Source organism: Diospyros lotus, chromosome 9 (assembly GCF_014633365.1).
Source record: "Diospyros lotus cultivar Yz01 chromosome 9, ASM1463336v1, whole genome shotgun sequence".
NCBI classification, from domain to species: Eukaryota; Viridiplantae; Streptophyta; class Magnoliopsida; order Ericales; family Ebenaceae; genus Diospyros; species Diospyros lotus.
In genome coordinates, this window is record NC_068346.1 from 35,238,008 (window position 1) to 35,251,924 (window position 13,917).

At 43.0% G+C, this 13,917-nt stretch overlaps 3 protein-coding genes across 3 annotated transcripts; all 3 read right to left on the reverse strand.

The window, feature by feature from the left end:
* Positions 1–193: 193 nt before the first annotated feature.
* LOC127809393 (uncharacterized) lies at positions 194–2,629 on the reverse strand. The gene is made up of 4 exons (XM_052348153.1): positions 2,398–2,629; positions 1,598–2,271; positions 1,089–1,564; positions 194–611 (listed from the first exon to the last, which is right to left on the reverse strand). Exons 1-4 carry the CDS (start codon positions 2,627–2,629, stop codon positions 194–196), a joined length of 1,800 nt encoding a protein of 599 aa, XP_052204113.1.
* Positions 2,630–3,194: 565 nt separating this feature from the next.
* LOC127809395 (uncharacterized) lies at positions 3,195–5,072 on the reverse strand. The gene is made up of 2 exons (XM_052348154.1): positions 4,500–5,072; positions 3,195–4,370 (listed from the first exon to the last, which is right to left on the reverse strand). Exons 1-2 carry the CDS (start codon positions 5,070–5,072, stop codon positions 3,195–3,197), a joined length of 1,749 nt encoding a protein of 582 aa, XP_052204114.1.
* Positions 5,073–7,820: 2,748 nt separating this feature from the next.
* On the reverse strand, positions 7,821–13,660 carry LOC127810687 (pectin acetylesterase 12-like). The gene is made up of 12 exons (XM_052350284.1): positions 13,128–13,660; positions 11,894–11,976; positions 11,179–11,308; positions 10,964–11,037; positions 10,170–10,256; positions 9,972–10,096; positions 9,794–9,854; positions 9,211–9,264; positions 9,025–9,102; positions 8,601–8,706; positions 8,346–8,491; positions 7,821–8,082 (listed from the first exon to the last, which is right to left on the reverse strand). Exons 1-12 carry the CDS (start codon positions 13,339–13,341, stop codon positions 7,972–7,974), a joined length of 1,269 nt encoding a protein of 422 aa, XP_052206244.1. The 5' UTR covers positions 13,342–13,660; the 3' UTR covers positions 7,821–7,971.
* Positions 13,661–13,917: the final 257 nt, after the last annotated feature.

The window sequence follows — 13,917 nt, forward strand, 5'->3', positions numbered from 1 at the left end:
GAAAGAATTCGAAGTCTTGCATTCGAAGTCTTGAATTAGTCATAAAAAGAGTACAAAGAGGTTCGGGGAATTCCCTTACTCATTGATAAAACTTTCTTAAGTTTTGCACATTCCAAGTATGCTTCAAGGGCTTGCCTTCCATGTCTTCTAGTCGATATACCCCCGGACTTAAGGATTCCACCACTCGGTATGGTCATTCCCAATTCGGAGTTAGTTTATTCGTATCCCGAGGATGACTCACGTCGAACCATCGCAACACAAGATCTCCCAGCATTAAACTCCTAGCGTGGACTCGTCGATTGTAGTACCTAGCAATGCGCTGGTTATACCCGGCTTGTCGAATTCGTGCCAGGTCTCGGAGCTCATCCATCATATCCAAGTTGCACCTTAGCCCTTGCTCATTAACCTCCGGATCGAAATGCTCCACTCGGTAGCTCATCACCCCAATCTCGACCGAGATAAGAGCCTCCAAGCCATAACACAATGTAAAAGGGCATTCTCCTATAGCCGTTCGCGGCGTAGTTCGATAAGACCATAGTATATTGGGGAGCTCATCTACCCATCGGTCTTCCGCCTTCTTAACTCGAGCTCGGAGTCCTTGCAAAATGGTCCTGTTTGTCAGCTCCACCTGCCCATTAGCTTGAGGATGGGCCACCGAGGTAAAATGCTACTTAATCCCCAACTCGCGGCACCAGTCTTGCACTAATAGGTCCTCAAATTGGGTGCCATTATCCGTTATTATTACCCTTGGAATACCGAACCGGCAAATGATGGATTTCCAGAGGAATTGTTTTACCCTCCGGCCTGTAATAGTTGCCAAAGGCTCGGCCTCCACCCACTTAGTAAAGTAGTCGATGGCCGCTATCAGGTACTTGTTCTATCCAGCCGCTAGGGGGAAGGGCCCGAGGATATCCACTCCCCACCTAGCGATTGGACAAGGCGAAGCCAGGTGGGTGAGTTCCGCTGCTGGGATATGAACTAGGTTGGAATTTCTTTGGCATCTCTCACAGGTCCGGACCAACTGCACAGCGTCACTCATCATTGTTGGCCAATAATACCCTTGTCGAAGTGCCTTCTAGGAAAGAGACCGAGCTCCGATGTGACTGCCGCAAATCCCCTCGTGGATTTCCCTTAAGATGTAGTTGGCCTCGATGGCCCCAACACATTTCAACAGCGATTGAGTGAAGGATTTCTTGTAAAGGTCTAATCTGATCAAAAGAAACTTGGCAGCTTGACGCTTGAGTTTTCGACTCTCTTGTTCGTCCTCTGGTAGCCATCCATTGGTTAGATGTGCTACAATTGGATCCATCCAATTTTCTACTCCATCTACGCAAAGCTGCTCTGTTTCTGTCTCTATGCTCCTCTGAGGCAACGACTCCATGTAGACAGCTCGGGAATTCCTGGGGAAGGAAGAAGCAGCTATCCTCGAGAGAGCATCCGCCACTGCATTCTGCGCATGTGGGACATGATTGATTTTCATCGCTTGAAATCGCGCCATAAGATCCTTGGCTATTGCCAAGTATTGAGCCATGGCGTCCTCCCGGGCCTCAAACTCCCCTGTGACCTGTTACACAATCAAGTTCGAGTCAGAATATACCTCCAAATCCCTGACTCCCATCTGTTCCGCTAGTCTGAGCCCGGCAATAAGCGCCTCGTACTCAGCCTCATTATTAGAGGCATTGAACTCGAAGTGGAGGGCATATGGCCAAGCCTGACCGTTGGGGCCCTGGAGCAATATTCCAGCACCACTGCCTCCAACACTGGAGCTGCCATCCACAAAGAGAGTCCAAGTCTGGGAAACCCCTTCGTCTGCTTCCACTAGTAGGGTGCCCTCCACGATAAAGTCAGCAAGAGCTTGTGCCTTGATGGCCGGCCGAGGTCGATAGTCGATGTCGAAGGCACTTAGCTCCACCGCCCACTTGAGCATCCTCCCTGACAAGTCCGACTTTCCCAACACATGCCTCAATGGCTGATTTGATAGGACGATAACATGGTGTGCCTCGAAGTAGGGCCTCAACTTTTGAGCGAAGATGACTAGGGCATAGGCCAACTTTTCTGTTGGAGTGTAACAAATCTCGGCTCCAGCCAATCTCTTGCTCACATAGTAGACCGGCTTTCGAACTTTGTCCTCCTCCCGTACCAAAATCGAACTGACGGCCTCATCCGAGGCAGCCAAATAAATGTATAGTGACTCTCCTGGCTGTGGCTTAGCTAGGACTGGGGGGGAGACCAGACACTGTTTCAGCTGCTCAAATGCCTCCTGGCACTCCTCTGTCCATGCAAAATTCTAGACCCGAGTCAAGACCTTAAAAAATGGCAATTGCCTCTCTGCAAATCTTGCCAAGAACCTCCCTAATGCCACTATCCTCCCAGTTAGTCTCTACATCTCCTTGATACTATGAGGAGGAGGCATCTCGAGAATGGATTTTATCTTCAAGGGGTTAGCCTCAATCCCCCGGTAATGCACCATGAACCCCAAGAATTTACCAGCTGTCACCCTGAATGCACACTTAGCCGGGTTGAGCTTCATCTGATACTGGCGCAAGGTCTGGAGGCACTCATCCAAGTCATTTGGATACTGCTCAGCCAAGAGACTCTTGACCAACATATCATCAACGTAAGCCTCCATGTTTCGACCGAGCTGGGCCTTGAACAGCTTGTTAACTAACCTCTAATATGTAGCTCCAGCGTTCTTCAACCCAAAGGGCATGACTCGATAACAATATGTGGCCTTATCTGTGATGAAGGCAGTCTTTTCCTGATCCTCAGGGTGTAATGGGATTTGGTGGTACCCCTGGAATGCATCCAAGAAACTCATCAGCTGACATCCCGTTGTTCTGTCAATCAACGCGTCAATCCTGGGCAGAGGGTAACTGTCCTTCGGGCAGGCCTTATTAAGATCTTTAAAATCAATACAAAGCCTCTATTTTTCCAACCCCTTAGAAACAAGGACCACATTGGCTAACCACTCTGGATAGTCGACCTCCCGAATATGATTAGCCTCCATAAGCTTTTCCACCTCAGCCTCTATAGCTTTAGCCCGCTCTAGGGCAAACTTCCTCTTCCTTTGCCTCACCGGCACGTAATCAAGGTAGAGTCCCAACCGATGGGTCATGACAGCCGGGTCTATCCCCGGCATATCCAGTGTAGACCAAGCAAACACGTCTTGATACCGGCGCAAGAGTGAAAGGACCTCAGACCGCAAGGGCTCCTGTAACTTGGAACTGATCTACATTGTCCGATCGGGCTCTTCCCCTAGCAAGACTTCCTTGAGCTCGTCCACCGGCTCCGAGGTCTTGGGCTCCTCCGGACCTTCCAAGATGAAACTGGTAACCACCATGGGAGGAGCGACAGGACTCTGTCCCTCCCCCCTTACCGATCTCTGACCTGCTTCTATACGTAAGGCTTTTCCCTGTTTCATCCCATTTGGCCCTGACCTCTTGAGGGATAGCATCCTGGTTCGGCCTTGAGTCTGACTCTGACCCCTTGGCTATAGTAGCACTCAAAAAGGCTACGTAGCATTCCCTAGCCTGCCGTTGGACCCCTCTTACCTTGCCAATCCCTCCTAGAGTAGGGAATTTCAACACCATGTGATATGTGCTTGGTACCGCCCTCAGAGCACTAAGCCCGAACCTACCAAGGATCATATTGTATGCTGAGGGCACATCAGCAACCAAAAAATCTAACGTCACCTGAGATTTATGAGAGCCACTACTGACCGTCAGGGGTAGCCGGATCAACCCCTCGAAATGAATCACCATTCCATCAAAACCCACCAAGGGGACACGAACTGGCCTCAGCTGATCAAGAGTGAACCCCATCCCTAGGAATGCCCTCTTGTAAAGAATCTCCAAAAAGCTACCCGGGTGCACGAGGATTCGCCTCATCTCCCACTCTCCTACTTGAGCAGTGATCATCAACGGATCTGAATAGTTGGGGTAGCTCGGAAGATCCTCTTCAGAGAACGCGATGACCACCTTCTCTTTTACCACGCTCTTGGGAGCAGTTGAGTGAGGCCCCGGAACTGTTCCCGCCGCCAACGTGTACAAGATAAACTTATGTCCTCCCTCCTCGGCTGGTTGTTTTCCTTCTCTCTGTGGCGGTGTTCTGCTTCGCTCTCGAAAGCGATCACGAGTAGGAGACTTTCTTCTTTGCTCCGGCTGGGATTCTACCTTGCCCGAGTTCACACCTCCTCGACTAATGAAATCGCGGAGGTAACCCCGATTGATAAGCTCCTGTATTTCTTCTTTCAATTGGATGCAGTCCTCTGTCTCATGGTCGTGGTCGCGATGGAAGCGACAATACCTTTTTTTGCTTCTAGTGTTAAGTGGGGACTTCAGCGGGGGAGGACGTCGCAAATAATTCTTATCCTCCAATGCCAAGAGAATCTCTACTCAACTAGCATTGAGGGGAGTGTAACTTACCGGGCTTCCCCGTGCACCCCCAAAACTTGGGCGATCAGGAGCTCGGGAGGGGCGATAGTCCGTCTTCTATTCCACCACAGACTTTTTCTTCTCCTTTTCTCTTTCTTTCTTGTCCGGTTGTTCAACCCGCTTCACCTTCATCACCTCTTCAGCGTTAATGTACTTGTTAGCCCGTGTAAGGGCTTCTGTGAAAGTACGAGGTAGAGTCTTAGCCAAGGACTGGGCGAATGGTCCAGCCCTCAAGCCATTCTGGAGAGCCACCATTGCGATCCTCTGATCAAACTCGTCAATGCTCAACGCCTCCTCATTAAACCTAGCCACGAAATCCCTTAGGGATTCACCTTGATTTTGCTTGATGTTCACCAGAGCCATGGAAGACTTCTGGTGGCCCTTCAAGGGAGCGTAATGGGCTAGGAAACAGGTCTTCAGCTCTTCCCAGCTGTTGATGAAATGATGGGGAAGGCAAGAGTACCAAGTCCGGGCATAACCTCCCAAAGTAGTCGAAAATGCCCGGCACCACATCTCGTCAAATCCCGATTGCACCAACATGTGAGAGGAGAAAAGTTCTACGTGATCATAGGGGTCGGTGCTTCCGTCACAGAGCTTGATGGATGGGATATGAAACCTTTCTGGTGGAACCTCTGACATGATGCCTTTGCTCAAGGCTTGGTTAGAGCCGAGGTGGGGTAGCTCTTCCTTTCCCTTTTTGAGCTCCTAGACCTGCCTCTCCAGGAAACGCAATCGCCTCTCCTGCGAAGTTCCTCCTCCTCGTGAGGGGGAAGAAGTAGATCCCACCGCCTTAGAGGGGTGGATTTCCTGGCCCGATTGACAAGATTGACGAGGCTCTCGAGTAAGAGGAGGCGACTGGTGCTCTGCCCGCTGAGAGGGTACGTGCAGACGATGTTGTTTATTCTGGTGTAAGTAACTAGTCAACAACTCTGTTAACTGTTGGACCTGATTCTCCAGCCTGGTGAGTCAATCCTCCGACATCAGATTGGCCGGAGGTGGTGGATTCTCCCCTTGCAGTGGGGCCTCTAGATTAGCCCCAGCCTGGCTACGAGTTATATCCCTTCGGGGAGCCATGTAGGTAGTTATGGCCAGGAACGAAAATCGTATGATACCCGTGGAAAGACCGAGGTCCGAGGTGAGGAGTTGAAGTCCGAGGCGCGAGGCAGGGAAAGAAGAGGTTAGCGAGTCTAGACGTCGGCCCCACAGTGGGCGCCAAATGATGATGGTTTTTGGGACCAACCACCACGTGCCACTTCTGCGAATGGACGTCGGGAATCGGGTCTCGAACTTGGCGATGTCAGACCTCGGTGATAGGACCTGCAAGACAACGGAGTGGCGGGGCTAGGGTCCCCTGGAGTGGACTCCGATGCTCAAATTAGTAGAGTAAATGCAAGTCGTAATAAATGTAAGAGCTGTGGAACTTGGGCTTACCTGGTGAGGACTCTTGTCCTTTATATGCAAACCCGTTATGAGGTACCCGGGATAAACCCGTGATGAGCGGGGGCACGACTCCTGAGGATCTCGGTCAAGTTGGAACGGGTCTTGCGGCTCGGGCCGGATTTCTCGAGCCCCGCTCCGGATTGTTGACTTGCCACGTGTCAGTCTCTCAAACAATCCACGTGGCGGGTAAAATTATTAGCGCGTAGAGGTATTTTAGTAATTTTAGGTGGTGCCACATCAAAACTAAATACCATAAAATAGTCATTCAAAGTCAAATAGTGTTGTTTTTTAAAGTTTTGAATTTCAATTTAGTAGATTAAAGATAAAATTTGATCAACCAAAGCCTTCTATTATAACTTAAGTTAAATTTTTCAAAACCTATTTCCGACCAAATTCTTCTAGAATAAAAAATTAACTTTTAGAGAGTGTGATACCTGTCTTAATTTTTAAGTATATTTTATCTTACACATACTTAAATAATTTTACTTAATAAAATTGTAGAACTTTTGTGGGTCAAATAAAAATTTTCCTCTTTGGCCTAGAAGACAAATCTAAAATCCTCCCGAAACATTAATACTTTTCACTAAAATATTCATTAATAGTCTCTATCATTGTTTTACCTCCAAATTTAATTTTCTCCCTATTGTTGGAAGACAAAATTTGCTACATAACTAATCTTTTTCTATTTTGATAAAAGTTATTAATAGATGATGACTTATTTATCTTTTTCTTAAATATTTTCATCTTTAATATTCAAAAATTTTATCTAGATATTTGTTAGATCACCAATTTGAAATTTATTCTTTATTCTTTAATATTAATTGTGTTCGGCTTGCTCGTTCTTAATTTATTTTAAATTAAACTAATATGAACCAACAAGGCCTCTTTTCTCTTCAAAGCTAAAAATTATATAGGGTTGACAAAAACTTTCCACAAATTCAAAAACCAATCATCTTTTGTTGTCTCCAACAGTTGGGAACCGAAGAGAATGATTATAAAATAGCATCACTTGTCAATATTTAAGTCAAGTTATTCATCCATTCAAAGAAAAAGGTATTCAAGCATTCACTAAGTTGAACAATTGTTGTTTCTTCCTTTATCTTTGATCATTGCAAATGGGGTTTGTTCCTTTCTTTCATCTCATTAGTGGGTGCTACTAGATCTGATTCAACTAAAAATAAAACTTGAATATGCTCCAGTTCTCTTGACATATATGTTAGGCGAGATAGTGACAAAGGAGAAAATCAAGCCCCTTATAAACATAAGGGGATAAAATCGTTTTTGTGATGATTCAAAATAAAGCTCGTGGACTCTTCATTACTTTGCTCTATCATTTGGCACTTCGAATCTTAAGGAGGATCATTTTTGCAAAGAATCAAAATTAAGATCTCGCTAATATATGAAAAGATCTCATTTTATGAGAAATTTTAACTTATTATAAAAATATTCTGGTTAATAAGTGAATTTGTAATGAAATTTTAACTCTTGATCATAAATTAGAGTTATTTTATTTATTTATAATGAAATCTTCAAACTTTAGTTTAAAGAAAAAGAATATAATATTTTAAAGTTGAACCTTTAGAAATTTCAATGTATTTGTGTTTGATTATGCTCGCTCTTGTTCATCTATATTCATCAGCAAAGTATTCTCTAAATCAAGCTCATTTAATCAAAAATTTGGTAAAAGAATCCTTAAGTTTTTAATAAAGTCCAATTCACCCTCCTTTTTAGTTATTTTTCTTAACAACAATCATAAAAAACTTTATATTACTTGCATCGAGCTGAGTTTACAAACCCAATGGTTTAACCAAGTCCCAACAAGGGACCCATAAACATGCCTACTTGAGACTTAGGTTGACACTAGGGCACTGCAACCAAAGCTTAGAGGCCTCTCAGAGACTGAATCAAATTTGTCACAGAGAATCCAAAAATGAAGACAAGTGAAAGGGCTCCATAAAAATGATTCACACTTACTGAGCAAATTGCCAATTTGATGTCACTACAAATTGCAAGCTTATTACAAAGGGGGAGCTGTAGTTTACTCAGTAGAATGACAGCATATGAGCCATTGGGCAAGAAAGAAGGTAACAGATACAATCTAGCCATTGGCAACAACATTCTGGCATGTTTTGTCACAGGGGTAAGGACAGTCGATGGCCTTAGCATCTGCTCGATCAAAATACCAATCTCCAACAGTCACAGCAATCCTCTGCCCTCGCAAAACATCCCAGTTAGATAGTTCCCGACTCTTTCAATAATGAGTTAACTGAAACTGGCTATGAACCCCAAGCCACGAAGCCTAACTAAGCCAAGGCTCGAGGCTCACAGCCGGTCTCACTCCCAAGAAGGGGGTGCAACATGAACCGGTATGGTTTTTAGGGATCAACTTGAAACTGAAGGTGTCATGTCATAACCAAGAAAGCAAAAACAGAACATGACTCAAACCTGTAAAGTCATTCATTAGAACTGTACCTTGCTGTCAACAAGAGGAGAACTATCGGTAAACCATGTCTCCTGTGTCTCTGTTTGGCAGTGAGTAAAACACGAGTTTATGAATAGTCCATTTTCCTTGGACATTGAGAATTCTTTTACGGCATCCAGCATTTGTTTTCTGAATTCTGGACCAAGAATTGTGCGAACATTTTTAGTGAACAATGCATTATTTGATAAGATCTATGAATCTACATGAAATTGCAACACTTTCTCACTTCTACCACTAATGATCACCTTGCAGAAACTGGATTTGTGATTCAGAACAATTAGCATAGTTCCTTTTGCAAGAATTCCAAGAGCCATTAGGATCAGCAGATGCAGGAGCCAAACTCGAATGAACCTGAATTTAAGCGAGCAGAACAAGATGTAATCTATTAAATTTTTCATTCAAGTCAACAAAAATCATCAAAAAAGCAGGCAATAGCTGGTAGCGAATTGCTTTACTGCATTTGCAGATCTTGAAGTATTTAGGCAAATGACGTAGAGCATGACCAAGAAATGTTGGTGGGAGACTTTTAGATAAGATATGCTTTATAAGAGCCTTACATAAAATAAGGTCACAGATAGAAATGACTGACAAACTAGAATCGTGTAACCCCCACATAGTGAGATAAGGGTTTGATAATTATTGTTGTCGTGTAAAGAAAAACTCAATTACCTGCCATACATCGTAGGCGGCATTGAGAATAAATAAGGGGGTTTTAACGCCGGCAATCAAGTTCTCAGGGAAGAAGCACTGTATAGAAAGAGCGTAGAAGAAGCCAAAGTGAGTATGAGATGAAAAATGATGCTAGTTTCTATGTGATTAAGCATTTTTCACGACAGATTCAAGGGAAGGACTCACTGAAGTTGGATCAAGATGATTTGTACAAGTACTTGGCAGATTCTTCTGCACCCCCTGTTGTAGCAAAACATATTTCCACTGGTCAATAGTGCAAAAAGGAAGCCAGACAACATGCTCAAAGAAGAATATTCACAAAATCAGAACTAGTAAGTTGCTTGACAGGAGTGTGCTTACAATGACTCCCATGCTGCTAGAGACTAGGGGTCATATGGCCAAAAAACGAAAAGTTATAACATGAATCGTATCTATTAAAGAAAAATCCAAAGCACCTTTTCAATACTCTTCTATCAATAATTTTCTTTTTTCTTCTTTTGATATTGTCTTGTAAATTTTCCTTGGTTATCAAGTCGAAGTTACCCCTTAAACTGAACCAAGTTAATGACTGATTGTATCAACTCAAACACTAAAAATGGATGCTTATATACACATCAATCATTGAGGCAGAGGTCAGGAGATTTCTGCCATCAAATCTATCTCAACTTAGTAAAGGATAAAACATATTATTGCAAGGAAAGAGGAACAAAGCACTCTCATAATCGAATATATGGAGAAAGGGAAGAAAAAAAATGAATCCATTGACTACCTGCAACTCAACAACGCCACTGAACATATTCCTAAGGGTACGCCCACCAGACACATCAACCCTGTGATACCAGAACGATACGCCATCAAAGCATCAATTACTAACAACAAAGTTTAGGAGGATATACAAGTTCAAGATCTGCAGGATATAATAGGACTGCTAGAGTTTTAGTCATTACGCATCCAGGAATAATCCAGCATCACTCAGGCACTTCACTTTAGTACTTCCAGGAAATAAATCTCTGAACTTGTCACAATGTAAAATAGATGCTAGACCCCCAGCAGAACACCCTGAAAGAAGAGCCTGAAACCAAGGACCTAATTGTCAAAAGAAGAATCAAACTGAGGAACAAAGAAAGATGTGGTAGGCATAAAACCTGGTCGGCATTGCGCATCCCTATTGACATTAATTCTTCCATGGCAACTGACCATATACGTTCCCCTCTAAATTCCATTTTAGCAACCTAGAGCAAAATCCAAAATTTTAAATTAGTGTGCATAAGCAATTCATCAAAAATGGGGCTTGACTAATTAGCGAAAAAAGGGCCTGACTCAACAAAACAAACACTTGTAGATGTAAACAAATGGAGTTAAGCCTAGAAGTAAGTTGCTCAAGTCAAACCAAACACAAAGTGGAAAACAACTGAACAAAGTTTAACACTTTCAAGGCAATATGTTGTGGGAGGACAAAGTCTATCTTCCAAATAACATAGTCAGCTTTTCGGAGAATGAATTAGAAAAATTGCCAAACTTGTGGTCCAAGAACTAATAAATGCATGCGACTTTTAGTGAACACTTCAATTGGTGCATGGCCCAAGGACAGTTTGCCAGATTCTACTTTATCTTAGAATCTGTAAGCCTCTTGAATATTTCCTTCTCCCCAATTCATCTTTAGTTATACCATGTCTAAAGAACTGTCTCTGTCAAACGACTACTTTTTTTGTGGATAAACTCCATGTCTAAGTGCACCATGTGGCAGCCAGAGACACAGGAGGATGTGAATAACTTCAACACCTTATAAAAAACAATTATTTGCAGTCAGGGACCACGATCATTCGGTACCATTTTTTGTTCCTTTTTTGTTAACTTATTTGCAGCCATATAAAGTACCATAATCCATAACTTGGTTACAGATGAAAGGCAGAAAAACACCAAATACTCTCTCACCAACCTCATCCTCGCCTTCCCCAGCAAAGGAGGCACCATCACAATAGCGAAGCTTTACTCTATTCCAGTTGAAAAAATCTACAGTGGAAAAAGATTGTCAGGAAAAGGCTGTCGCACACATGGCCACACAACTAAAAGCGAAGCAAAAAGCAGAAAGGAGAGGAGAAAAAGAAATATTGTTGATGATTTAGCAATTTGTATTAGAGATTGAGAAAAGACCTGGATTTTCTTCAGCCTTATTGCTAAGTATGGCGGGAAATGGTAACTTCTTTTCCATGTAATTTGATGATCCACGCCGAGTTGTTTTGCGGAAAACACAAGATCGTCTGTTATTACACCATCCTCCACCCTGCCACAAGATGCCTCACAAAGTCAGGTTCTCGATTGAAAACAAGAAATATAGTTCCAAAATCTACAGAATGAAGCCTTGTATCAAGAAATTGAAATTCCATAAATTTTGGTAATGAGAAACGAACAAAAAAATGGCAACCCTTTCCTCTATTCTGTTAACAGCATAACAAGTCATCAACAGTATATTTTCAGTACAGAGAGATATCAGGAACAATTTTCCAGAATAATTCTCAGGCATAGAACATATATGTTAAGTGAATCAGCATTACTTTCAAGAAAAGTCCAACCAATAACCAGTAGCCCATACCATGGTACGTATTACTTATAAATCTCGCATTTCATGTCAAATTTCCTTCAAACTCCAAACCATTTAATGTTTTTCTCTGTTTTTTCATCAAGCGCATATTTTATCAATATTGCTGTGCTTTAAGCATCGCAACAGTATTTTATCTGAATGACAAGGTTATCATTGTTTAGTACCCACAAGTTCTAAAACAGCACAAGTTTTAGGCAACTAAACAAGGTTTGAACTTGTGCAAACCATGTAACTGTAATGCAACTGTTCATAAGCCAATTCACAAACCTCTAACTGAATAAGCCAACTGTTTGCTCCAGATCCATATCCACGGTGCAAATGATAACCAGGTAATGTTCCATCCAAGCATACTGTAAAAAGTGAACCACAAGAAAACAAATGAGGAGGAAAAAATCAGGCAGATTTCATAACCAAATGGCAAGTGTCCAAGATAGTAGGGACAAGAAGAACTCTCCTATAACAATGTTTATCTCTGGAATTTAAATTTGTGAGGGGACACGAAAATTGAAGCAAAAAGGATTACTTATTCATATGCAAACGTACATGACATTCCATTTAGCTTCTTTTACGTGAAGGAAACATTAATTTCACCAAGTATAATAGCCTCCCAATTCACAAAGTAATGATTTTTTTCTCTTTTTGAAAAGTCATGGAGGGAGGGAAGTCAGAAATCAAAGAAAAGGGTATGTAAATAATCAATTTGAAAAAAAAAATAGAATTTAAAAAAAAAAAAAAGACTGGTGGGTGGTAGCATTATGCTAATTACTAAACACTTTCGACACAGTGCCATGAAACAAAAGCATCCCGATTAGATTCCCTAACCTAATAAGGACAATAGTAGACCAAGCAAGTGGAAACCATGCCATCCCTATAGAAGGAAAATAAAAAGCAACTTGGACAGCTCCAGATTCTAGAAGTCTGAAGCAAATGGATCAGAGGGAATCAGGCCACTGGCGAAGAAGTCAAAGTTGTACTATCAAACTTCAATACGTAAACAACATTGATAGAAAAAATAGGGGAAAGACAAAAGAGAGTGGGAAAAAAAAGAAAAAACTACTAATTTAATTATTAAAAAAAAAACATTCACACTACCACGCATCTAGCCCAAACTTCAAAATCTCTGCATTTTCTTTATCACTCTTTCTTCGAATTCTGTCCTTGAATCACGGGAATTATATTGGCTGCACAAACTAGTTCCCTCAAAAGTGTCCAATAGACTACTGACGTAAGGTTGGATTGCAACAAACATTGATTCTTCAATTCCTGGCGTAATCTGGCTAAAGGATTCCATTTCGAGGCCAGTTCCAGTCAGTCTCAAAATACTTCCCTAAGTGGTCTGAAATTAGCTCTAATACCACTTGTAACATGAGAGCTCCTCGCCCCAAACTGCTGGTTGGAACTAATTAATAAACCAACCAAAGATCTCCTTAGTCGACTACCAGATGTGAAAATGGGGAGAGAGAGAGAAAGAGAGAGAGAGAGAGAGAGAGAGAGGGAGTACCAGCGCCATTGGCAGCAGCTCCGGGAATGAGGGTAAGATCCACCATGAGGATGTCACTGGCAGAAGGGACAGCAGAGACACCATTCAAAGACTCAAATGGCAGCTCCTCAGTGAGATTGAAATACTCAGACGACCCATCTGCCCATTTGCCAAGGAACACGGCCGCGGCGACAACCAAAACCCCCCAAGCCAGAATCTTCTTCTTCTTCTCCATGGGTCCCCTGCTCGAACCCAGATCTCTCTCACAGAGCAGAACAGAACCCAACCTAATCACTTCTTATGTGTGCGCGCGCTCGCCCAATTATTAGCAACAGTATGCCGCACAAAAACAAAAACGAAGCCGCGTATAGGCGCTTGGGAAGAGCCGTTTCCAAATTGGAAGATCTCACTGTGGAGAAAGGAAGAATTCAAATGAGAGAGAGGGAGCTGCTGCTTACGAAGAAGCTAAGGATGATGCCATTCTCGGCGCGGCTCTGTCTCTGTGGCCGATAAGAACAGTAGCAATGGACCAGTGGTAGCCCCGTGGCTCCCGCTTTCATGAATCCAAATATAGAAGAAAAAGCCCGACCCGTGTCACGGGCACCGTCAGTCATCAGTCGAACCAGCTCATTTGGCCACGTCGGCGCAGAGAAAGTCTATTTCGGACAACGGACCCACCAAACCTGTCCTTCCTTTTCCGACCATTCTAGTAATCATAACATGATAATATTAATATGAATATCCCCTGACCCCACTTGGGATTATTGTGTTGCGCAACCCCGACAACTCATCTTTTTAATTTTAATAAAAA

Coding starts and splice junctions, on each gene's coding strand:
- LOC127809393 (XM_052348153.1), bottom strand. CDS start 2,629: ATGGAGGCTTACGTTGATGATATGTTGGTCAAGAGTCTCTTGGCTGAG. Junction 1,565..1,597: donor TGGGAGTCAGGGATTTGGAG/GTATATTCTGAC, acceptor ATTGTGTAACAG/GTCACAGGGGAGTTTGAGGC. Junction 612..1,088: donor GGCAGTCACATCGGAGCTCG/GTCTCTTTCCTA, acceptor GCTGACAAACAG/GACCATTTTGCAAGGACTCC.
- LOC127810687 (XM_052350284.1), bottom strand. CDS start 13,341: ATGGAGAAGAAGAAGAAGATTCTGGCTTGGGGGGTTTTGGTTGTCGCC. Junction 9,855..9,971: donor GCTGGATTATTCCTGGATGC/GTAATGACTAAA, acceptor CTGGTATCACAG/GGTTGATGTGTCTGGTGGGC. Junction 9,265..9,793: donor GTGGCGTTGTTGAGTTGCAG/GTAGTCAATGGA, acceptor TTGCTACAACAG/GGGGTGCAGAAGAATCTGCC.
- LOC127809395 (XM_052348154.1), bottom strand. CDS start 5,072: ATGTCAGAGGTTCCACCAGAAAGGTTTCATATCCCATCCATCAAGCTC. Junction 4,371..4,499: donor AGGAGAAGAAAAAGTCTGTG/GTGGAATAGAAG, acceptor TTGGCATTGGAG/GATAAGAATTATTTGCGACG.